The 24,808-nt window shown below is 41.0% G+C and overlaps 1 protein-coding gene across 2 annotated transcripts in view; it reads right to left on the bottom strand.

The window, feature by feature from the left end:
* Nucleotides 1-23,907, bottom strand: part of KMT2E (lysine methyltransferase 2E (inactive)) — a 69,631-nt gene extending 45,724 nt beyond the window's left edge. The window contains exons 1-5 of one of the 2 annotated variants that reach the window (XM_056846964.1): nt 23,737-23,907; nt 5,139-5,323; nt 4,040-4,154; nt 1,154-1,383; nt 189-269 (exon numbers count right to left, since the gene is read on the bottom strand). In XM_056846964.1, the coding sequence (XP_056702942.1) occupies nt 189-269; nt 1,154-1,383; nt 4,040-4,154; nt 5,139-5,209 (497 nt within the window). In that variant the 5' untranslated portion in view covers nt 5,210-5,323; nt 23,737-23,907. The remainder of the gene's footprint in view (nt 1-188; nt 270-1,153; nt 1,384-4,039; nt 4,155-5,138; nt 5,324-23,736) is intronic. The other variant, XM_056846965.1, reaches the window with a different exon arrangement.
* Nucleotides 23,908-24,808: the final 901 nt, after the last annotated feature.

The following is a 24,808-nucleotide window of genomic DNA, read 5'->3' as shown; positions in this document are numbered from 1 at the left end:
ATTTCTCTCTGATAAGTGAACTGTCAGTGCTACCGGTGTCCACCTGTTCAGCAGTGGAGATCCTTACATGCATCTGCATACTCATCTCAGTGCTATGCACCAGAATCTCTGGACCAGGGCCATTAAACAGACCATTCTAGTGATATATTCTGACACCAGTAATTTCTGATTAACCATATATTACTCACCTAGGTTGACAACGCTCACACAGGTATATGTCAGGAATATGCTGCCTATCGATCCCCATGCAATCAATGTGCTGCCAAACACTTAAATTAGGGAGGAAAATATATAGAAAGTGTTACTTGCAAAAACTATTCAAATGTACTCAAGACTTACAAAGTTCCCTGAAGTTTCCCTTGTAATGGGTAGAATACTGTGCTGCTGTGCCAGTTACAAGGTCTTCTCTACTACACATCATCTGTTTTATGTATTATTCCCCCAATACCCACCATCACCTTCCTTCCCTTGACAACACTACATCTGCAACTTCAAAAGAACATTAAAACAGATGAGACAATTCAATCCATGAGTGCCATCAAAAGGGGCATGCAAAAATGTCACACAGGGACCTGAATTTTGTTCTTTTGCAGAGTTTCCATTTCAGAAACTGCTCATATACAAACTGGCCTGTGAGCATAGGCTGACAATTCAGAATAGATCCCTAGGGAATCTGCTGCCTGTACACGTACTATTCCGCCCCCCCCCCACAAGTTCTGCTTTAGACAGCACAGACGTCTTGATAAAATGCCATGCTTCCCCTCTAGTCATAAGGGCATTAATGGCATAGTCCCTGGGCACTGGATCATGTCTGTACAAGTGTAAGTTTGGTTCCCCACTGCCCAGTGCTTCCCCTTTAATCTTCCATAGGTTCACGATGAGATCTAAATTGTGCAACCCCCACTTGTCTTTACTGGCTTGGCTGGCCTGTCAATTCCCCTGCCTGTACAGGCAAGCACAATAACAGCCATCACAAGGGCGAAATGGCAACAACTTCTGTTTATTCCCTTTTTCCATGCTGCCTTTCAATTTCCTGTGATAAGCCTAAGAACAGTTTGCTGAGGAGGGGAATGGACCTCCATGATAAGAAGCATGTCTTTGTGGTACACAGTAAAAATGCTTAAATATTTGTGTAGACGCAAGACTACTTTACCTGCATTTGTCACAACAGATCATATATCCATCATCATGTGTAAATCCGCAAATGCACCTGGTTATGTCCGTTCCATAGCTTCCATCCTCAGATGTGCTGATAGTAGTAGCACTGGAGGTCTCATCAAAATTGGGAGCACTATATATGCCTACTTCATTCTTGCTTATAAGAACTGATGGAGGAGGAGAAGCTGGAGGTGTTGGAGGAGGGCGAGCGCCATAGTTATGATCCTGGAAAAATCATTTTAGAAAAATAATCTATTTCTGCTTTTTGTGTTTATTTTAATTTTTATAGAAACAGTTTCAATAGTCCCCTCACCCCAGTCTTTTCCCGTAGAAATCCAGCTTTATTATTTTCTTCAGAGTACCCCTTCCTCTAGAGGTGAAGTGGTTGCTGACAAGAGATAAGGCAATTTCACTAGTGGTTTTGGGACTTTGGAACCTCCTCCCATGAGATGTCTACCTGGAACCTTCATTGCTAGGTAAAGATCTTTATTTCATTCTGCTTTCTTTTGTACTATATGGGATAGGATGTTCTAGATTTGTATTAGTCTCATTCTCTGTAATTAATCTGCTGTTACTTTAAAAATTCTTCGTTGTTCCAGAGGCCTGTAGTAAATTATTTTTGTCATTCCATTTTATTGTCTTGACATAGGTCACTTTGAACAATTTGGCAAAGTATGGCATAAACATTCTTAAATAATTTCTTGAACCTTTTATTTAACTGAACTTTTAACTTTCAGCCACCTTAAGATGGTAACAATTTAGAGGCTTCTCAATTAATTATGTGAGATTTTGGGCAGGCTATCCTGATCTGGAAAGGCATCTTACACATCAGTCCTGTTAAACCAAGGACTGCTCATTGATTTAAGAGAACCTTCATCTGTGGACTACTGCAGATTGTGAGGATATCATAAAGTACAGTTGGATCTTTACAGCAATAACTAGATCACTTAAGGTTTATTCCTTTTCTATTATTCTTTGACAAGTAAATATAGCATTTCTTCCCCCAAATTACAAAAGCTTAACAGAATTTTGATGTTTATCTCTGATCCATGTTGAACAACAATCTTATCTGTTATTAAGGTCCATGACAACTGCAGATGTTATCAAGCTTAAGACTTCTGAAGTCTAGTCACCCTTTAAATGGGCAAAAATTATTAAGGGGCTAAAGGGAATTGCTGGATATGTGGAACTGCCAATGCAAACTTTATACATATATGGTGGCAATGTAGCAGAATGGTAGAATACTGGAATATGATTGCTACAGTGATCTCTCAAGGTATAAGGAAAGAGTTACTATTATCCCATAAGGTTTTTTTGTTGTTGTTCAATTTTGTGGATTTCCTTCCTAAAGATGTCCATGAATTTTTTCTTAACGCTGTAACATCTGCAAGCTTAACACTTGCCCCCAAATTTGAAGAAGAATATAATCTGAAGAAAGAGAAGTGGTTGGAGAAACTAGTGGAGTATATTTGTTTGTGTAATCTAACCTGTTCATTTGACTGCCAAATGTCTAAGAAGTTTGAAAAATGGAATGTTTTTCTGTCCAGAATGAGAAGTTGTATTATTTATATCTATAGCCTGTATTATTCATGTCTGTAGCAGTATTATATTCTGTGATCTTGTATTTTAGACCCATGTTTGTATTTGATTTGTTTTTAACTTAAAATAATAATTTTTTAAAAAAGACTTCTGAAGTCTCTACGTGAGCATTTCAACCCAAAATATAAGCCAAAAAATAAAGCTGCTCTTAACTCTAACAAGAGCAGTGACACACAGTCCAGTTTCTCAGAAGCAATACAGATTACTTTCTGAGGCTCTTTCACCTGCCCACCAGAATTCTTAAGTACTGGAAAGAGCATTCAGCAAAGGCAATGACTGTTTTCCCCAAAGATGTTGTCTTTGTCTTATACATGTCTTAGGAACTTGCACCTGGCTAGTTACCACCACTAGTTCCTAACTGGAACAATATATATGTGTGTGTGTTGGGGGGGGGGGAATCCAGAGAGAAAAATGGATAAGACTTAACTGATACAGTTACTGCTGTATAGATCCAGTTGCACTCTTATGATATTCCTCTAGATCTAACCTCCGTCATTGTTTCCAGATGTTAAATCACTTACAGTCTTGAAACAAGAGCTCACAGGATCAGATATAGTTGTCACTAAGTGAGCACTGGGTAGGTAGGAAGTTCAGCTGGGTGATGGCACAGCAGCAGCCAGGCCATGTTCTGCCAAACGTCGGTACGTATTTGGACACATTCAAGGCTGTATCTGGTAACTAAAAAGGACTCAAAAGACATCTGCTATGACTCTCACCACCTTATATGCATGCAACACAGCCATTTTGCATAAGTCATCGATGTAGCTCTATGAGCTGGGAACAGAAGCAGTCCCTTACAAGGCATCTTACAATGTATTTAGAGGGCCAAAAGCCAGAGATGGCAGCATAATCCCATGCCTTACCAGTAGGAACTTTGTAATGGCAAGCAGGATGGAACTGGATACCTCTGCCCACTTGCCAATTAGAGATGCTGCTCTGGTTGCCTCAGTTGCCCCTTTAGTTGCCATTTCTAGTACAACAGATGCCAAAACATATTTATAGTATCAAGGTAAGTGGAACGCAGCACTCTACCCAGAATAATTTCAATTTCAAATCTATTCTATTCAAATCATGGGGAGGGGGGGGTCTGCTTTATTTAAAAAGGACAAAAGCAAGAAATTTGAGACAAATTAAAAGCAGCCTGCTCTCTAATGTCCAGATTTGGCTGTTTCAGTGGAGTTTTTTCATTAAAAGTCACACAAAAGTAAATGATTGAAGAACATCTGAAGTTGGGTTTAAAGAACAACTTGAACAAGTAGTTTTGTTTAAACAAAAAACTTACAGCATAAGGCAAACCAATGTAACTGTGGGAATGGTGAGAGCTGTTGTTATATAGCTGGTGTGGGTAACTGTTTGACTTCTCAACGACCACAGGGCTAGCTTCTACAGATTCAGGTCTGAAAAAAAAGTTAAGATTTCACATTTAACAGTTCTTGCATTTTCATTTTGTTTTTTCATTTGTCAGTACTTAAGAGGTCACTGAAAAGTTTTTAAAAATCCATGTTTATGTTGAGCAGTTCAAATGGAAGCCAAGGAAAATTTCTAGTATAGCGTTAGCTATAGGACTCAAATTGCTGTAGTGTACTATCAGATGAACGGAGCTTCCATCTGAACAACGCATACCACAGTGTTGTGCAACATAAAATACAGCTGCACAAAAATGACTGCAAGGCGGGAGTACATTAGCATCAATAATAGTTATTGTTTCTGTGAATACATAAGAAGCGTAGGAGTCTGCCCATATGCTGTTAGCATTATCTGAAACCCCAGTAAGTTTCACCAATGACATCTAGTGGTAGTATAAGCACAACACTGCAGGTTTCCTGGGCCATTGATATTCAGAGCCACTTTCTACATTTTGGTGGGGAGGATAGCAGAATAAAAGCAACACCCTCCAAAGGCAAGAAAAAAATTAAGGAGCTCCTGACTAATATTCTTCTATTTTAAGCACTAGTTATATAACAGCATTTAGAGTCTCACTCTATTTTCTCCAGCTACTCATGAAATAAATTAAATAGGTCAAAGCAAAGGGGAAAAAAGGTAGTAGAGCCTCGCGCTGGATGCTAAAATGCTATATAAAATGATTAAAAACTGTATTTGAACTTTTAAAAATTCCAGTTTTTTAAAAGTAGTAACTTCTTCTAGAATAGTAATGCTCTAATATATTCATTCTCAAATAAAACTGAAGTCAGACTTTCAAGAGGAAAACTCATACTTTAAAAAAACCATAACTTGCTTTAGGTAAAGCTGAGCAAACCTCAATCCTGTCATTTACTCTCAGAAGTGGGTTAACTGAAATTTGGCAACAAATGGTTTACAGATGACTAAAAATACAACACACAATAAAGTCTGCAAACTTGCAGTTATGCTACAATACTCACTCTGAGCCTGCAGCCATTTCCAAAAATGAAGTTTCCGCTGTGTCAACCCCCAACGGGACCACTATGCTCATGACGTTCGTTTCTGATAAATTCGATTACTATGGAGTTGTATGCATTGGTATCCAAAACACTGGGGCATGCCAGCCACAGTGCTCATTGCAAACATCTAAGTGCATCCACAAACTCTGTTAACAACATCAAGAAAATGTATCACTTATTTCAAAACTGCAACACAGATTAAAAGTTTTTTCTTTTATTCTTCCGATATAAAAACAAAAATTCAAGCAAAATACATGTTATTACAGACTGAAAAACACATTTAGTCTATATGGCCAAAACATGCTTCAACCATTCCCCCCCCCAACATGCATTTGCTAATTTTATCCAAATCTGCTCAAAATAATTTGGTTAGCTAATACCTCTGCTCAGAAGTATGCCAACACAGGGAGCAAATTACACACGCACACACATTTCTATGTTAATGGCAGACCTAATGGTTATACAACATAAAAAGAACTGGAAAACTCTTTATCAAATAAGTAAATGGAAAACACAGTTATAATAACGTATGTGAAGGTTCTCTCCACAGATAGCCAATTGGCAGACCAGGGACCACATAGCATACACTGTAATTTTTTCCAGCTGCCATTACTCAACCCAGCACCAGCAGGGGAGGGAGTACAGTACAGTTTTCTCACTCTCTTTGGGGCTGCACCAATCATAGAGTGTTCAACCTGGGGCCCAATCTCCCCATTACTGTTAATCTGCTGAGACTGGGTGATGACATCACGGGGGCGGAAGGAGTAATATCCAGTTCTGGAACCACAGGATAGAAAATTTAATCTGTCAATGAAATAGTGTGAGTCACTCCACCTCAGTATAGGTCCAATATAGAGATTATTCAACATGAAAGCCACCTAAACAGGCCCTAGAGAAATCCATAATCTCATTTCCCTTTATTTATCTAGTTTCTCTGGTCCTTTTAAAGGGTCTTGGCTTCCCTGTTAATTTTACCAAGCAAAAGAAAGTTCATCAAATGTTATATCATACAATGACTTAAGGAAGAGGGGGAAAGATTTTTAAGACGAAAAACTTAAAATTCCATTTCGAGCACTATTCCCAACATCATTTGTAGCAAAATGGGTTTGGTATGTGCATGCATGCTTCACTACTTTTACTACAAGGTTTGGGTGGTTGTTTAACGTATTTGTATTCTTGTTTCATAATGTTTTATATTTATTCATGCCACAGGCAATTTCCTGTGTGAAATAAGCCAGCTGTTTTTAGAAAGAGCCTGAAAACCAGCTTGCACCCATCTTCCTGCTCCAAACAAGACTTGAACCACAAAGCATCTGAGTTCCTTTTCTGAAGCCTTTGCCAACTGAGGCAAGGAACCAACTGCTCTCCCTTTTAAAAATTTGCCACAAAATGAACTACATTTTTTTAATACTTTGACTACAGCTGTAGCACTGTACGCAGTGAAGCTTGGAAGCTCAGCATGGTACCCATAAATGCAATATTTCATTAGTTCCCAGAGCAAGGTGTTGCTCAATAATCAATGATAATATGAAATTAAGTCTGTGGAATTAAGCACCTCAAATCATTGTATTCACACTCCAAGTTTACAGATTATTCCCTACAGTTGTAAAATATGTGTGGAATAAGACAGATAAGCACACCTCTTCTAATGTGTCTGAACTGTTTCATTGCTTACCATCTGCTCTGACTGCCCTCAGCAGGAATGAAACTGACACATCTGTCAGAAAAACAGAATTAAAAAGGTTGGTTTTCTAAACAGAGGAAATCTTGATCTGAAGAACAGACACTTGTTATTGCATGTATTACAGATATTTCTTAGGGCTGCAAAGTTAATGCATTTTTTAATGGCTTTGTGCTATGTAAAATTCAGCTCTCCATTTAGGCTGTCATGAATATTTTTTATTTCTACAGAGCCTGATGTGAACATAAAATATAAGGAAAACTGACACTGCTGCGAATGTGATATTGCGTGGATCTAATAATGCTGAATCAACAAACAGGAAGAATGGGTCCTATAGAATCCAGAAGATTCTACAACCAGAAATATTGGGGTGAGGGATGATTTTCAGATTCTTCTTTCCTACTGCATACCCCATGCGGTTCCCAGAGTTTACCAATCCCCAGGAGAATAGTTTTGGAGGGTACAGCAGGCTGTGGTAGGAAATTCATTTACGCATCCCAGAATGTTCACCAGTTGATGACACTGTCCCTGTGTTCATATGGCATTTTAACAGGGTAGCTTGAACAGTGTTCTTACAGTTAACTGACACAAGATTTCTCTCTCTATTGGTGAATTACTAACTCTAAAGCAATGTCATGTGTCACAACAAATGTGAGCCCAGAGACAAGAGGAACACACAACCTTATTATATCCCATAAATTAGATGCTACATTTCTGTAAATGCAGCCTACAATGGCATTTACCGAATTTATTGTGACTGTTTTGGCTCTCTCTAAACTCGTCCCAATCCCTTTGGCAAGGGTTATAGTCCATCCTTCACCTCAAATGCTCAATGAAGATAACCTGCACCACTTTCGGAACTGATCCCTGTGGAATCCCACTTAATACCTCTTTCCGGTTTGATGGTGATCCATTCATTACTACTTTCTGGGTGAAGCTGTTCAACCAACTGCAGTAACTCATCTTTACTACCTGAAAGCAACATGCATCTTATAACCATGGTGTTCATGCAAAACTACTCTAAAAGTTTTAAAATAGCACACCCAAGAACATTAACAATAGGTATTTTTATTTGGCCAGTTAGAAAGTTCTGCCCATTTTTAATACTGCCCTTCCTCCAAGGAGCTCAGAAAAATTTACATGATTCTCCCTTCCTTTCAAAAAAAGAACAGATTACACTGTTTTCCTATAAAGCACCATACTAAGCAGCGGATCTTGAACTAACAGCCCATTCCTGAGCCTTGAAGTGGCTGGGGATGGTGTGGCCTCCAAAGAGGTTTCCCAGCCGCTGCAATGCTAAAAAAAGTCTTTAAAACAAAAAAATCAAAATGGGGGAGGGAAGCCCCATTGAAAACAGTGATGCTGTGCCAAGAAAAACTTGGTGCAGTAATACTGTTGCTAGAGGAGGTGGTCCCGGGCTGGAGGGGCTTAGGAAGCTGACTACAGTCAGCTCCGCCCTGGGAATGCCCCCCCCCCCCCCATGCTGACGTTGCATTTCTCTTCTGGAATTTAGGTCCTGGAGGCTGCAGCATCGGAGGAGCAGCATGTAGCTCCACGGTGCCCAGGTGCCAATGGAACTTCCCCCGCCACTAGCATAAGTGCCTCTTATTTTATGAAAAGAGGGCACTTACACTGGTGGCAGAGTCCCACTGCCTCCACTACACTTTCAGCCCAATCCTCAGGAATGGGCTGTAAGTTTGCTGATGAACCTGTACTGAAAAGGCAATAGGCCAAATCAGCAGACACAAGTCTCTTTGTATCAGGAAGCATAGGAATGGGGGGAAAGGAAGAGAGAGGCAATCAAGTGAGAAAAAGATATGCAATCTGGAAGCAATAAGCAAATGCAGAGCCATTGTTAGGCAAGTGTTCCATAAGTCCACTTTCCCTCCTTCTCCACCTACGTCAGAAATGGATTCTGGAATAAGGTCTTATGCTCTCCCCAGCTTCCCAATACGGGAAACTGATAAGGAAAAGTGCAAATGAGAAAGCAAGATGAACAAGAAAGAGTTCTGACAGCCACATACATGGCAAGTGGCAGTTTTCCACAGGTGACATTTGGCTTATGGGCTACCGTCTGCTGATGACTAAAGTAAAACAATACTCATTCATCTTCTCCAAATCAGTGCCCAAACAATTTGAGATAATATTTAAAGAAACTAGACATCAACTCTATTCCATATGCATGTAACACCTTTAGAAATTTATTCTGCTTTGCAAGTTAACATATGACACAGAAATGCAGTCCCAAAGGCAGGCCACCTCATAGTAACTTTTGGGAACAACTCATACCAAAATCTTATATGTATTGTTAGCTTTATTATGAAAAGCACTAACAAATAAATGGTTAAATAAGGACTGAGACGTGGGAAAGGACTGAAATGATAGGGTGGCTTGCCCCACCCCAAATTAAGTAACATTACCCAGTTTGGCTTCCACTGTCTATTTACTTACTGCATCAACTACAATTAGTATCCAGTACTGCTAATGTAAGAACTACCACATTTTTCTTCTGCTGTCAGCTTTTTAAGGGACTTGTGTGTTCCTTCTGATTTTAAGAGGCATTTGATTAAGCACCAATTTGTATATTAGCAGTGGAAGTTGCCACTATTCTACCACCTTTTTCCCAGAGGGCTGAAGGTACAAAGTGATACCAACTCCACCCAGTGCTACGCCATCACCTAGGAAGACTGCAAGGCACTGCAAACAGAAGCATACAAAGGGTGCGACAATCAACACCGCCCCCCCCCCCATTTTTTAAAACATCCAGTCCAATGAAGAGCACTGGAGAGAAGCTCGCACACTTTTTGGCCATTTTAGTTGCTATTGGTTTTGCTCTTAGTTTTACGAGCATCTGAATGTCCACGTTTATTCTAATTCAGCACCAATAAAGACACCACTGCCCCATTTCTGGAAAAAAAGGAAAAAGTTATATCAGTTGCCAATGCTTGAAATGTCCTTTACCATATGTTTTCAAGTTAGCCTAGAAAACAAAACTCCCAAATTACTAGCCATATGAAGATGGTGTTATTTAACAGCTAAATCCATATCAGCCCAACACAACCTGTTTTACAGGGATTATGATCAAGCCCACCCACTCACTATCAGAAGCATCTCCTTCCTACTAGCTAGTATAGTGGCTAAGATTATTAACCAGAAAGGATCTGGCTCACACTGTGTCTCAGCGACAAACTCACTAAATGGCCACCAATAAAACAGTATCTCCCAGACTAACAGTACAATCCTATGTAGAACTACTCTAGTCTAAACCCACTGAAATCAATGGGCTTAGACTGAAATACCTTTTCACGGGTTGTCCCTTATCTGCAATGTAAGGGATGGTAATAACAGCTTCTCTTACATGGCTACTGTAATGATTACCGAGATAATGTTACTGAAGCACTCTGAAAACTTAAAAAGCATTACATAAATGTATAATAATAATTAGAATTGAGCCCCAAAGGCCATCTGGGCCAGCTTGGCTTATACACAACTCTACAAAATGTTGCATGATAGCAAACAGAAAACCCACGCTTAGCCACTATGCCTCTGCAGGTACCATTATTTTGCTGGTTTCCATTGTTCATGTTTGTCATTCTTTCCAGGAAAGTCACATGCAACACCAACACAACGGCTTTCATTCAACACGACGGCTTTCATTCAACACGACACCAATTGACTTTCATAATGAAACATCAGTTTAATGGACCATTCCCCCCGAAATAAATTATCGATTGACATGCAAAAGATAAAGTTCCTAATGAGAATATTTATTCAGCCTAGTCTTATTCTAGATACATCTATAGCAGGGGTGGGGAACCTTTTTCCTGCCAAGGGCCATTTGCACATTTATGACATCATTCAGGGGCCATACCAGGTGTAGATCTCCTGGTGGGGGGGAGGCTAGGGTTGCCAGGTCTCCAGCCACCACCTGGAGGTTGGCAACCCCAGGGGAGGCCACACAGAGAAGGCCTGCAGGGTGCCCCCGCTCCCCCCCTCCCAGGCGAGAGGGCAGCCAGTGGTGGGCCCGAGCAAACAAGGCGCCAGGGGGGCGCAGCGCACAGTTGATCAGCAAGGGAGGAAGGAAAACAGAGAAAGAGGAAAAGGGAGGGAGGGAGAAAGAGAGAAAGGGAGAAAGAAATGGAGAGAGGGGGAGAAAGAAAGAAAATGACGGAGGGAAAGAAATAAAAGGACGGAGGGAGACGAAGAAAGAGAAAAAGAGGGGGAGAAAGGAGAAAGAGTGACAGAAAAAGAGGAAGAAAAGAGAGAAAAGCCTTCCCCCACACACACCTGCACACGCTGGCCCCGTGCGACCAGGCCCCAGCCTCCCCACCCCAACACACACACAGCGGCGCACAGAGCCCCATGCGACTGGGCCCCAGTCTCCATACCCTCTTCCCCCAGAATCCACAAAAGCCCCCCCCCCCCGAAGCTCGATTGGCTCCCGCATGCATGCTCTGCTGCCGGGAGCCGCCGGCCTCTCCCCCCCCCTCGCTGCTCAACAGCCGACAGGCAGTGAGAGGGCTTACAATGTGCCGTGGTGTTCATGCACATCGTGGCTGTAGGGGGCAGCCTTGGGGGAAGCATCCCTCCCCCTCCCCTCTTGCCGACCAACAGCCGACAGTCGGCAAGAGGAGGTCCAAAGGGCGCCGCAGCGCCCCTGTAAGCCACAGCCCCAGGAACACCCTCGGGGAGGGCTGCCCTGCACCCCTCCTCCCCGGCAGGGCCCCGGAGCTTCCGAGGGCCACAAAAAATGTCCTCGGGGGCCGCATACGGCCCCCGGGCCTGAGGTTCCCCATCTCTGATCTATAGCTTTCAGTAACTGGCTGTTGTTTCCTAAAAGGGCAGGAAGTCAGCTAAAGTGTTCCAAGAGAAATATTTTGAAAAATTACAGCACTTATCCATATTGTTCAGACTAGACAGTTTTAATAGTCACCTATTAAAAGTCACTATTTCAACTTCTGTGTATGTTTCTAGGACAAATAAGGAAAACTATCGAAAATCTGACTCTAGGAAACACTTTGTCCACCGGGCCCTTACTGAAATGTTGATGTAGTTGGAACCTACCACCAATGGAAGGAACACAAATCTTTGTCACATTCCCCTCCCTTCAGCAGTCCCTTCCAACTCCCAAAAACTAGATTCTGGGGCTCAAAGGACCAATGTAGATTAACAAGGGGCTACAGTAGGGTCTTCTCCCCAGTGCAGCCCCCTAACCTCCATGTCTATTAATCCCCAGCTATTAATCCCTATCTACTTTCCAGGGGTCAAAAAGGACCACTAGAGGAAAAGGAGCATGACAAGTGTTTGTGTTTCTTCTGATGATGGTTGTTAGAATCCACAGTCCCTCTTTTTGTTAGAATCCACAGTCCCTCTTTTTATCAGACTTTTCCCTTTATGTTCCAATGAAAATGCTACTGACATTCTGATTCCCAGAAATGGGAAAGAGCCTGTTTGTCTGCTCTAACCAACCACTGTTTTTCTCTCCTTCCCTTTCTTTCTTATCATTGAAGGACTCCAGAAAGGTTTTTCAAGTTTTAAGTGTCGTACAAACAAACCAATTTCCTAATCCAAGCAAGAGTGACCTGAGACTATAGGCTACAGGGACTCTAGCGACCAAGGTCTTTTCTTATGAACTAGCCCTGCCCATCTCCATTCTTCTTGCCAACACAGCCCATGGACTCAGGTTCACACCAATACAAAACAGGAACACATTTATGGGGGCACAGAAGAGAACATAAGAGGTCTGATGGCAAAGAATTTGTGGCATACAGCTCACAGGCTCCAGGCCTTTAATGAAGGCACAGATGGCAAGCGTTTTTTAACATTTAAAGCAGCACATTTCAAAACTACTTAAAATCACGGGAAAAAAGCCTATGTCTCATTCTTTGCATAAGCCAAGATGATGCTTTCGATGTGGTAAAACAAACCATTAAAGTCACTTTTCATCCCTGAGACACGCCCAATTATGGGCCTCCTTCCATCAGAATTTGAAAGAGAAGCAACCACACCAACTTCATCTCAACTTCTGTAAATGCAGGCACAGGTATCCCTAATGACAATGGTTGGATTATAAACATTTTAAAAAAGGTAAAAAAACCATCAACCCTGATGCTAACTTTTTTTTTTTTTTTGTATTCTGCTTTCATAAATGCAAGTTCGTTATCTGGAACAACAAACAAACAAAGTCTGCCCCAATAGCAACCTGTCTGTTTCTAGTAGAAATTGTTAAAAGTCTAAACACAAACATCAGATTGCCACAATCCATTTCCCTTTCATTCAGCAAATATTCACCTGAAAGCTCTATTAATGCAAAACTAAAGATTTTTCAGCATTAGACATACCCAAAATCTCACTCATTATGACCTCCCCTACCAACTCTGATATATACAAAAAGTATGTGCCATTGAGTCACAACCAACTCATGGAAACCCATTCCATGGGGTGTTCCAGGCAAGAAACAAGCAGAGGTGGTTTGCCATTGCCTTCCTCTGCATAGCAACCCCAGTACAGATACATTAACTTATTTCACCCTTTCACTTCTACCAACTATTTTCACATTTTCTACCTTCGCATCCGTCTGTCCACCAAGAAATCCTACGGTGGTGCAGGGGATTCCAAGACACATTCAGAATCTGCATGGGCACTATCTTGATTCATTAGGTTTTGCCATTGCCCCACAAACTTGAGAATGCAGATACAGAATATGTACTACACCTTCCTGTGACTAAACATTACAAAAGAAGATCAGGGATGGCGGATATGGTCATAAATTTCAGGAAAGCTTGTCCATCATTACCCATCTTCTCATTGAAAAATGCTCAATAAGCTTCCGAGGAAATTAAGGGTTCCTCGAACCAAAACCAACTGATCTATATCATATTTTCAAAATCCTGAATGATTCTGTTCCAGGAGACAGAACAATAAATATTGAAAACAATATGCAACAACAGCTGTATATGAGTCCCATTATCAGTTACTGCAATTGTCTCATTCTCTTCATCTAGGAATTGTGCTGACTGAGAAGGAAATCTGAAACCCATAGAGAGCTGGTAATCCTATTGACTCCAACACAGCATAAATTCACTTATGATTGCAATCAGTAAAGGACAACAGCTTCATATAAAGAGTACCGCTTATTTACATGACCTTCCATGCTGACCTGAATCTGATCCACTCACTGAGAATCCTTGACTTGGACATATTTTTTCTATTGTATTATTTATTTATTTATTTATTTATTTATTTATTGGAAACCCAGAGGAAGGTGAATATTTTAACAGCAACCGCCATTAAATAAAAAGTGAAACTAGAAGGGTTAGAATAATTAAACTGTCAATCATACAAAGAAATAGCGAAAGATTTATACGATCTGAAGAGAAACCCTTGTTCTGATGGGAGCATAGAGACCCTTGAACATGTCATTTATGACTGCAAAATTTATAATAAAATAAGAGAAGACATTTCCCTTGTAATAGCTGACCACTCAGGGAGCACTAGAGTGACTCGCCTTTCTAACTTGCTCTCAGTTAAAGACACCGAGCTAACTTTTAAAATGGCCAAATTTGGATGGCGAATTATGAAGGCTAGACGAGCATGGGTCGAACCCAACGAATGAGTTTTAACTGTGTTCTAGTTACGCTTGTGTTTTTTATAGTTCCCCTACGAATGTTTGATTATATATTTATTGATGTATTGATGTATATAGCTACTATTTTTATTATGTAAAAGTTTTTTATTGTTGGTCTGGGACCGTATTAAACATTTCGAACTTTACAAAGAAATAGCAAGCAGAGTAGCCTTTACTCTAAACTGCTGCATACCACAGAAAAATGCTCTCCGCTAGTTATTCATTTACTAGACTCCATTTCTGATGCTCACAAATTATACATTACAAACAATGGTTTAAGAGCAAATAACTTCTTTTCAACTGTTGCCATTGCAAAAATATTAAACTGGATTAAGACTACCCAGTTTATTGTCCAGTTTCTCTGTTTCATACGGTTATTACACAGGTGTCCTATAGTGCTTTGATGACACTGGAGGATAGCAGTCAACTCCGCATTCTTTTGCTTTTTGATATTTAAGTTCTCCTAACTTGATACCTGATCTCTGCAGGAGGGTGGGTCCATTGTATTACTTTGGCGTTTCTGGCATATCACATACACATGACACAAGGGCATACTACAGTTAGGTATTTACAGCTGAGGAGTCTACAGGATACACAACACTGACAGAAGACTATGTCAATCAAGATTTTTTTTCTTTTTACTCTGTCCTTTCTTAATTTTACTCTTTATGTTTAGTGCCTCCTTTTACAATTTCATCTCTTCCACTGCCCAACAGAAATATCTACTATAAATGATCGGATTGGAGAATCTAGCAGGTGGTTCTGCAGATAATCCACTTGTAAGGTGCAGGTTGCTTAGACTAAGGATCCAGACAACAGCACCTTTGTAACAACATATGGGACCCTACCAACTTCTCAAATCAACTGATCCTCTTCCTCCTACAAGATGCAGTAACACCTACCAGCAATGTATAATGGTGGCACTGTAGCACAGATGAGATCAGGTGAGGAACTCCCATAGCTTGAAAGCTGCCACTGTGGTCCAGGGCAACTAGGCCCTACAGCAAAATTTCTTGGAGGCTTGTATAAGATTGTCCGGATTCATTCTGCTAGCATAGATGTGGCCTGGTGCTAGATTGTTCTGTAGCTGCGGTCTCTCTTCCCAAGTTACTGTATTGTTTGATATTATGGAATGAAGATGTTAGACCTCCATAGATTGCTACTTGCTCTTTGTTTATAAATGTAGACAAGAGGTTAAAACAAGCCCCTACTGAGCACAATTTAAATGGTACACATATGTTGCCTATATGTGGATTTTTAAAAACAATATATGCAAAATGGAAAAAACACACCCCTGCGGAATCTCCTCAAAAATTCACACATTATAATCAAAATTAACTGTGTACACACACACACCATCCAACCCAAACACACAAACTTAACATCAAAGATATCTGAGTACAGTTTCTCACTTTAAAAACAAGCTCAAACACATGAAATCATAAGTAAAATTTGAATGAATACCTCCCAAAAGTTGCTACTTAAATCTTTCAAAATATATAAACACTTTACAGTGCGAATCTAAAAGCAATGGTGAAAAAGCAGAAAAGACAAACAGTTTTTCTGAAGAAGATTCTAGCCATGGTACTCTACTACATGAAGGAACATCATTAATGAATGTGGATTATTAATACAACCACGTGAGAAATGTGGAGAAGGCTTACCACTTTGTAAAGATTCCAGCTTTTACCTCACATAAAGATGTGTATCGAAAAAAATTCACACAGCTTACCAATACAGACAACAAATCAATTCAATGATAAGAGAATTCTACTATGTGGGTAAACTGATCACCTGTAATGGTTCATCTGTCAGCGCCTATCAGGTGACTTCCCCCAATCCTGCATCAATGTATATTTTTACTGAGCTCACAGCAAAACCACTAAAATCCCCTCCTACACTTGAATAGGGCCACACTGCTGCACTGACAACCTGATCGGAGAAGAATGTTGGTTCCTTTACAGCCTTTCTCCTCTTTCCTATAAGAAACTAATGTGTATGTGGAATAGGGAAGAAACAGGCACACACTTCAATATTTTTATAATAAAAAGGACTGCAAAACTGTTACTGTGAACCTCAGTAGAATCTACCAAATCCAGTTATAAGTTTCTAGCTCTGTACCAAATCCTGCTTGGGTTTCTGACTTACAGTGCAATCCTATGCAGAGTTATTCCAGTCTATGCCCATTAAAATGAACGGGCTTAGACTGGAGTAACTCTCCTCAGGACTGCACTGTTAGCCAATTAAGAATTCAGGATACATCTTTCAGGCAATCAACATCAATATTCTCTCTGGTCTTAGTTGTTTGGGTATTACAACAAAAATAGACTAATATTCTCACCAACTAGTAACAGTACCTATAACACCTTACTACAGTAAAGCTTTATTGTACTTCTCCAACATAGTTAAAAGTATTCAAAGGAGTAAGAGTTGTCCAGGTTTAGAAATAAACCTATTAGTTTTCAAAGCAGCCAAGACAGAGAGCCCACCAGAACAGTCCAGCACAAAGTACCATCTTCCTTGAAAATGTGGGAATCTACTTCCTGGGGCACAATCTGTCATTGTGAGAATTACAACTTCCATTCTGACAAAATATTTTTTTTTTGCCGTCAAGTCATAGCTGATTTGTGGTGACCCCATGGGGTTTTCAAGGCAAGAGACATTCAGAGGTGGAAAAGAACAAGAGTCCAGTAGCACCTTAAAGACTAACAAAATTTCTGGCAGTGAATGAGCTTTCGTGAGCCACAGCTCACTTCTTCAGATACGCTAGAATGTGAACAGAGGTAGTTTGCCATTGCCTGCCTCTTTGTCCGGCCTCTGGACATCCTTGGTGGTCTCCCATCCAAATACTAATCAGGGCCAACCATGCTTAGCTTCCGAGATCTGAAGAGACTGGGCTAGCCTGGGCTATCCAGGTCAGGGTGGCAAAAAATTATGAAAGTTTCTAGCCACTAGCTGCAGCGAATGTGTTTTTGCACCGCAAGTTCAGAATCCAGAAACAGCCTATATAGAGCTTCTAGCGGTCAGAAGACAGGGCTTCTCTAGATAACAACATCTCTCCAGCAGAGATGAGTTACTATTCCCTACCTCGTCTCTTTTACTGCTATCTGTATTCTGGTTTTTTTTTCTTTTTCTTTTTTTGGTAACAAAAAAAAATCTAAAAGCAAACATCATTTGTTCCAGCCTCCTGGGAATTCACCAAAACCTTGAAATTACTAATAGATTTTGACATGTAGGAGCAAAATGAAAGCCCAACAATTCCCAAGAATTATGAAAAGTAAACCCCAAGGGCAAAAGATCTGCAAGGTCTGGGCCTTGCTTCTACAGGAACAACATTTCTCCCTCTTTTTTTCCTGTCATGCAAGCTCCCCCACCCCAATCTTAATGTCCTCACCCTTTACTGAAACTAAGCCCAAGTATTTCCTTACCCCACTATCCTCACCTCCATATTCTTCCACTCCCACTGAATCAAACTTTAACTTTCAAACACCTCAGAGGAGGGGCATGGACACTCATAGGGTCACAACAGTGTTGTAGCTGCACCTTTCCAAGAGAGATTGGCACTTATACATGCCTCCTGATTTGGAGAGGGAAAAGTATATCCAATTGTATTTTCTCCAGAACTATACAAGATGGCAAAATCTTCCCACCCATAACCAAATGTGGGCTGTGTAGGACTAAGCCCCTCTAGGGCAGGGTGTTGCCTTTCCTTTACAAATCTGTCACAGATCACCAATTGAAAGGAATATCTGTGCTACAACTTTGCAATGCTGAGCATTCTTGGGTATTCTATTTAGGACAACTATACCTAGGGGATAAAATACTGAGGCCCTTTTTTCTCGCTCTGCGAATAACTGTGCCCTAGTGAGAGAAAGGGCAGTCCATCAGATTGTTTTTATGTTCCAAAAGCTGTACTCCTGCAGACCAATGCCAATGTGAAAGTTCATTTAGAAGAAGCATCTCTGTAAGAAATGTTCAAGAATATGAGTGTTAAACCAAATTGGTACATAGCTTGCTATTTAGGCAAACATATATGAAACTAGATCATGATGGGTGTCCATGTTTGTAGCAGTAGAAAAGAGCAAGAGTCCAGTAGCACCTTAAAGACTAAGAACATTTCTGGCAGGATATGAGCTTTCGTGAGTCACAGCTCATGTCTTCAGATATATGAAACTGTCTCAGGTTCTGGACAGGTCCCTTACAGCTGAATGCTGATGAAAAGGTGTACTACACTGTTGCAGTTTAAGATGTTTTACAACATGCATCAATGCAGTTTCCTTCTTTCAGTCAAAAGTATGCCAGCAAAATCCCCCAAAGCCCCACCTCCTACTTATATTAACATCTGACAAATACAAAAATACACAATTTCTTCCTAGATTAAAATAATGTATGTATTTTAAACTATTACAGAAACAAAGCAAAAATCAACCATTGACAACACACAGAAACCAGAATGTTATTTTTTTTAAAAATCTCAAGATCAGAATTAGCATATCAAGAGGTTTGCCTTGTTTCTTTTGTATGGTATTGTTTGAAGAGAATAAACAGACTCCAAGCTTACATTTTTGTGGCAAATGCCCTGGTTAAACCTACATACCAAATGAAAAGGACAGTTCACCAGTTAACTGTAGAAAAGAAACAACAATCTCTTCCCACCTTCAGTACAAGTTGCATAGCATTACATCCCTTCAACATTACATCAAATTATGGAGTTTTCACAAATAATTCTGTCGATTCACATTCTGGTTAATATTAAAGCAATCAGCCCATGTATATTCTCATGTGTGTGTGTGTGTGTGTGTGTGTGTGTGTGTGTGTGTGTGTTAAGTGCCGTCAAGTCGCTTCCGACTCATGGCGACCCTATGAATGAAAGTCCTCCAAAATGTCCTATCTTTGACAGCCTTGCTCAGATCTTGCAAACTGAAGGCTGTGGCTTCCTTTATTGAGTCAATCCATCTCTTGTTGGGTCTTCCTCTTTTCCTGCTGCCCTCAACTTTTCCTATCATGACGGTCTTTTCCAGTGACTCTTGTCGTCTCATGACGTGACCAAAATACGACAGCCTCAGTTTAGTCATTTTAGCTTCTAGGGTCAGTTCAGGCTTGATTTGATCTATAACCCACTGATTTGTTTTTTTGGCAGTCCACGGAATCCGTAACACTCTCCTCCAACACCACATTTCAAAGGAATCTATTTTCTTCCTATCAGCTTTCTTCACTGTCCAGCTTTCACACCCATACATAGTAATAGGGAATATGACGGCATGAATTAATCTAGTCTTGGTGGCCAGAGTCACATCCTTACACTTCAGAATCTTTTCTAGCTCCTTCATGGCTGTCCTTCCCAGTCTCAATCTCCTTCTAATTTCTTGGCTGCAGTCTCCCTTTTGGTTGATGGTGGAGCCAAGGAATATACTACAAAATTTAGTTAATTTTGAGTTAATTCAGTTTGCTGCATTTTATAGTGCACTATACTTCAGCATTTATTAAATGTAAGTTTGATTCTGAAAGTACATTTCAAAATTAAATCAATGCTTCTGGATTGACCAAAGCCCTTCTGATATTGCTCAAGGTTGCAAACTTTTTTGCAAGTCAAACTCAAATCAAAGTTTTTTGCACCTTTTTACCATATTAAAAATAAAAAATATATCATTGCTCTATGAAAAATAAGAATTTTTTAATTTTCTGAGATGTATGCCATTTCTTCATTCTCCAGGTTGAAAAGAGAAAAGAACATGTTATGCATAGGGGACCAAAGAAGAGGTATTGATTTATTTTCAGATAGGGAAATAATGACATAGGCCACAGAACTGTTTACTGAAGCCTAGTACTGTGGCCCCAACCTGTTACAATGCACAGCATGGTTCATGGCATTCAAGACATTTCAAAGTGACCAACACTAATTTCAGACTAATATGTAGTCAAATAGTTCTTTCTTCCACACACTCATTCTAGGCCTTCATGCATATTTTTACTCATGAGAGACTGCTGCATCTTCCTTTAACTTGGAAATCTGTAATTTTTATGTTTTGCAGGATTAGTGACTCAAATAAATGCCATAGTCTGAACTTACCAAATAGATTTGCAAGGGATGAACCTTTATAATAACAATAATTTAGGCTAAAATCAAATGTGGAAGTAAGGTCCAATGAACACAGTGGAACCTACTTCCAAGTAAAGTTGCAAGGAACCAGGCCATTAGTCCAGTAATTCCCAAACTGGAGATCACAACCCATTACTCTGGAATAGGATGTTCAGCAATGGGTGTTAGAGACAATGCAGAACAAAGACCTTAAGGTGGCTTTAATTCTGTATAAAGTGCTTAGATTGATGGATGGGTTCTGACCAAACAATCCTGCTGATGGTTTCATTCAGTAAATAATTCAGAAACCATAGATTTCAATGTGCAATGAAGCACAAATAGGCCTTCCAGTATGTCAATATTAATGCAGTTCTTATGGAACCCCAGATGGGTTAAATCAAATGTTGTAAGCAAAAGTAAGAGTAGTAAAGTAAACCTCACTTTTAGGCACACCACATAAACTCAATGATTACAAAAGTATATTCCAGATTATTACCTAAACAAAAACCTCTATAAAATTACAGAATCACAGATCATTTTGCTCTTCCAAATTTACAAGAATACAGCAAGTTATGAAAATCCAAATGGATTTTAAAATATTCTGTTAAAATGAGAACAACTGTAAGAGAGATTTTAATTCCTGGACAATCAATATGCCCAAACCATCATACATTGTACCTCACAACGTACTGAAAGCATGCATGAACAACTTTGTGATGCATACTTGCTTCTCTCTCTTGTCTGTTTAAGAAACAGGTTATCAATTATGCAAGACAGAAAAAGTTAACATATTTAAATTAATAGTATTTTGGCAGAAAGGGGGGCTGCTATAAGAACAATATTGTTCTTTGGATTTGTAAAATCCAGAAGTATATATTGAAGTTGAAACTTGGGAATCAAAGTACTAAAGTAGTCAGAATTACAAATTAATAGAAATGCAAGGAACTGACGCTTTTATATACTTTAATAAAAAACATGTTGTTCCCAACTGTATTAAACATATCAGGAATGCATCTTTTTAATTTTGTGGCAGACAACAAGCTAATAGTGACTTAAAAAAACCCTACTTTTCCCTTGTCAAAAAATAAGCACTTTTTAAAAGAACAATCACTTTCTGTACAGAAATATTATTTCATATTGAAGGGGAGAAATCCTGCAGAAAAGTAAACCAAAAAAAAAAAAAAAAAGAGTTTGTTCCTTGAGTGGGTGGGGAGGTAGAAACCCTGCAAAATACTTGGCCAGTAGAAAAAGATTATTAATAGAGAAGAAATTATATTGTTTGACAGCTATGACAATCTCAAGTGAAATATCGAATAGGAGTGTTTTAATATCACTTTATTTTAATATTGTTTTATAGATGTATTAACCATTATTAAAGCATAAATGTAGGCTGAGAGACAGGAACTTGTCCACCATTTTAAAAAACAAAAGTGAAAAGATTAATATGGCATGCATATGAACTCACTTCAAACACATACACACAAAAACCAAAGCTACTACACAAGTCCCTCGTCTTCCCCCTCCTCTAGGAAGAGTGGTCTGGTTGATTTACCTTTCTCTCACACAACCAATAAAATTAATCAGCTGGAACACAGCATTTTAATCGTACTAAGGTCGAGACAATGTTTTGTTCCTGGTCTGAAGACAACAGCCTTTTTCATTTAAGCATATTAAGACTATAATGTGCTGCAGACAAATGCACTGCATGGGGTGTGGAAGACCCGAGCTGATTAGATTACCACAACATCAGCCTGGGGCCGCCATTTTTAGAATCTCTAAAGGACAAAAGAGGGAAATTACAGTTTTTAGTCCACTTTTACCGAAAGTAACTTTAAAAGTATAACGTGTTCCTTCAAATGCCCTTTGCAGGTCAGCTATGTTTGTAGACGTTCCTAATTTATCTTGGTTAGGCTTTTAAAAGAAAACGTACCTTTTGTGAGTAATCCTTTAAAGGTAATCTAAATAAAACTAAGGCAAAAGCCACGCAAAAATCGGAAGGGCGGCTATTGAGGAACGGTACTTTTAAATATATAGATCTGTATTGAACTGGGACCCTCACTGTACATTCCTCGACCACTGACTGCAGAGGAGTACGGGACTTTCCAATCGGACTACATTGTGTTTCTTCTACCCTATTTAGTACTACACAGTGGACCGTTTGTTCCTCCTCCCCCATGTCTGCAGCAATAGGGTCTATTCCACCAACTCCTTTCAAGAAAGGAGGTTTGATGCCTGTCGCTCAAGCAAAGCAAACAGAGATCGGAAGAAGGCGGGGTGAGTGTGTGTGTGTGTGTGTGTGTGTGTGTGTGTGTGAGAGAGAGAGAGAGAGAGAGAGAGAGAGAGAGAGAGAGAGAGAGAGAGAGAGAGAGAGTGAGAGGAAAAAAACTATCAACACAGAACTGGTTATAAAAGATAGTCTGCTACTGCCCATTTTATAGCTGTAAACTCAGGATCATCCCTCCCTGCTACCCATATCCGACCCCCCCCCTTTAAATTGCCACAGAAAGTCTTTGGAAGTGTTCACCGTTTGTCTGTCTTACGGCACAGCGCTGAGGCTGAAGAAGATGGAAGGTAAATGAAATGGGGGGATGTGTGGAAGGGAAGATTAGGCCCACAAAGAGCCATATTCGTATCACAAAACAGAACATAGAGGGCGAAGAAGCCGTCTCCGTCAAACTCAAAGCTCACAATAATGGGCTCCCCTTTAAAATCCTACATAATTTTCGGGGGGGGGGCAGATCTACGGACGCATACTATTTTATCTCGTTAATAACCTGCTCGCCAATTGCTATTTCTTTAACCTAAAGCAGGCTAGCGTAACTGCCAAAAATTAATAAACATAAGCCCTTCACAGATCTCCAGTTACAATAACGCGCCATATTCACAAGATACAGCGGCTCCCTTTCCCTTTTTAAGTCAACCCCCGCCCCACCCCCCAAAGAGATGAAACAGAAATCCAGAGTAAGAGAACATTCACAATTGACAATTCACATATAAGTCTAGCTGTATATATATATATATACACACACACACACACGCACCAGAGGAAATGAGATGCTCTGTCAACCTTTTCCTTTGGGGGGGGTGTGGGGGGGTCGGTGTCCCTCCGTGCCCCTTTGAGGCACTCCTCCCAGGACATAACACGCATCATCAGAAACAGTGCTGGACTCACCTGTAATGATCACAGGCCAGGCAGCAGCACCCCCTGAACCAAGCCGCTCTCCTAGCCCGACCAAAACAATGCAACGGCCCCACTGCAGATGTCCCTCGCCTAGAGCAGGACAGAGCCTCGTTTCAGCTGCCTGTGGGAAAGGGGAAGGAGGGTCAAGAGCGGGGACCCCCCAAGGTTGCTCGTTTGCACTCAGCCCCGCGGAGACCAGCTCGGTTTTAGCCTCGGGGACCTCGCTGCACAAATCCCCCCAATCCCTCCCGCCCTCCCCAACTGCTGCTGCCGCCGCTGCTCCCGTGTCTCCCTCCTCGCAGCCGCCTACGCTCCCTCCTATGTCACTGCCTCTCTCGCTCTCCGTCTCTGGGAAAATGGCGTCGCTTTCTCCCCCTCCCTTCCTCCCGCTGCACGGGGTTCACCAGGGCCGCCTGGCAGGGGCAGGGTTACCAGGACGAAGCCAAACAGCCGCCATTTTGCTTATGGGCTGCACCACCGCCGGTGCGCCCGTGAAGGCAAAGTCCTCCTTTGGGTCCACATTGCAAGAAGCTAGGGCGAAGGGGGCGGCGGATTGGGGGTGGGGACGTTAAACAGGACAAAAGCGAGGCGGCCAAGAAGCGGAGAGCGAAATGGGATGGAAGACACAAGGCGTTGCGCTGTGGGACTGCGAGGAGGCGGCGCTGGGAGTCGGACGGGGCGGGGGGTTGTTTGGGTTGGCGTGGAGGGTGAGGCTGCAGGTCTGTTTTCAGCTCCCAGGTGGCGGGGGGGGGGGAGGGACGAGGGCAGCGCCCGACGAGGAAACAGGATGACTGACAGGAGCGGACGGCTCGGTGGGTCGCTCGGGCTCTGAGGAAAGGCTGCCTTCAGCACGCGAGCTGTGCCTTGCGCAAGCTCATGCTGCAAATAAACATTATTAGGCTCTAAGGTCGCCACCGGGCCCCTGCTTTATTTTGCTGCTGCGGACGAACATCCCTCCGAAATTGCCTCTAAACGTGTGTGTGCGTCTTTGCCATTACGAGCGACACCAAAAAAAAAAAAAAAAAATCAGTCCACGTTCGTCAATACTGTCTCTGCTAAGCCA

The sequence above is a fragment of the Euleptes europaea genome, chromosome 3 (genome assembly GCF_029931775.1).
Source record: "Euleptes europaea isolate rEulEur1 chromosome 3, rEulEur1.hap1, whole genome shotgun sequence".
Lineage (NCBI taxonomy): Eukaryota > Metazoa > Chordata > Lepidosauria > Squamata > Sphaerodactylidae > Euleptes > Euleptes europaea.
Note: the sequence above shows the minus strand (reverse complement) of the source record. Positions and strands in the feature narration are given on the sequence as shown.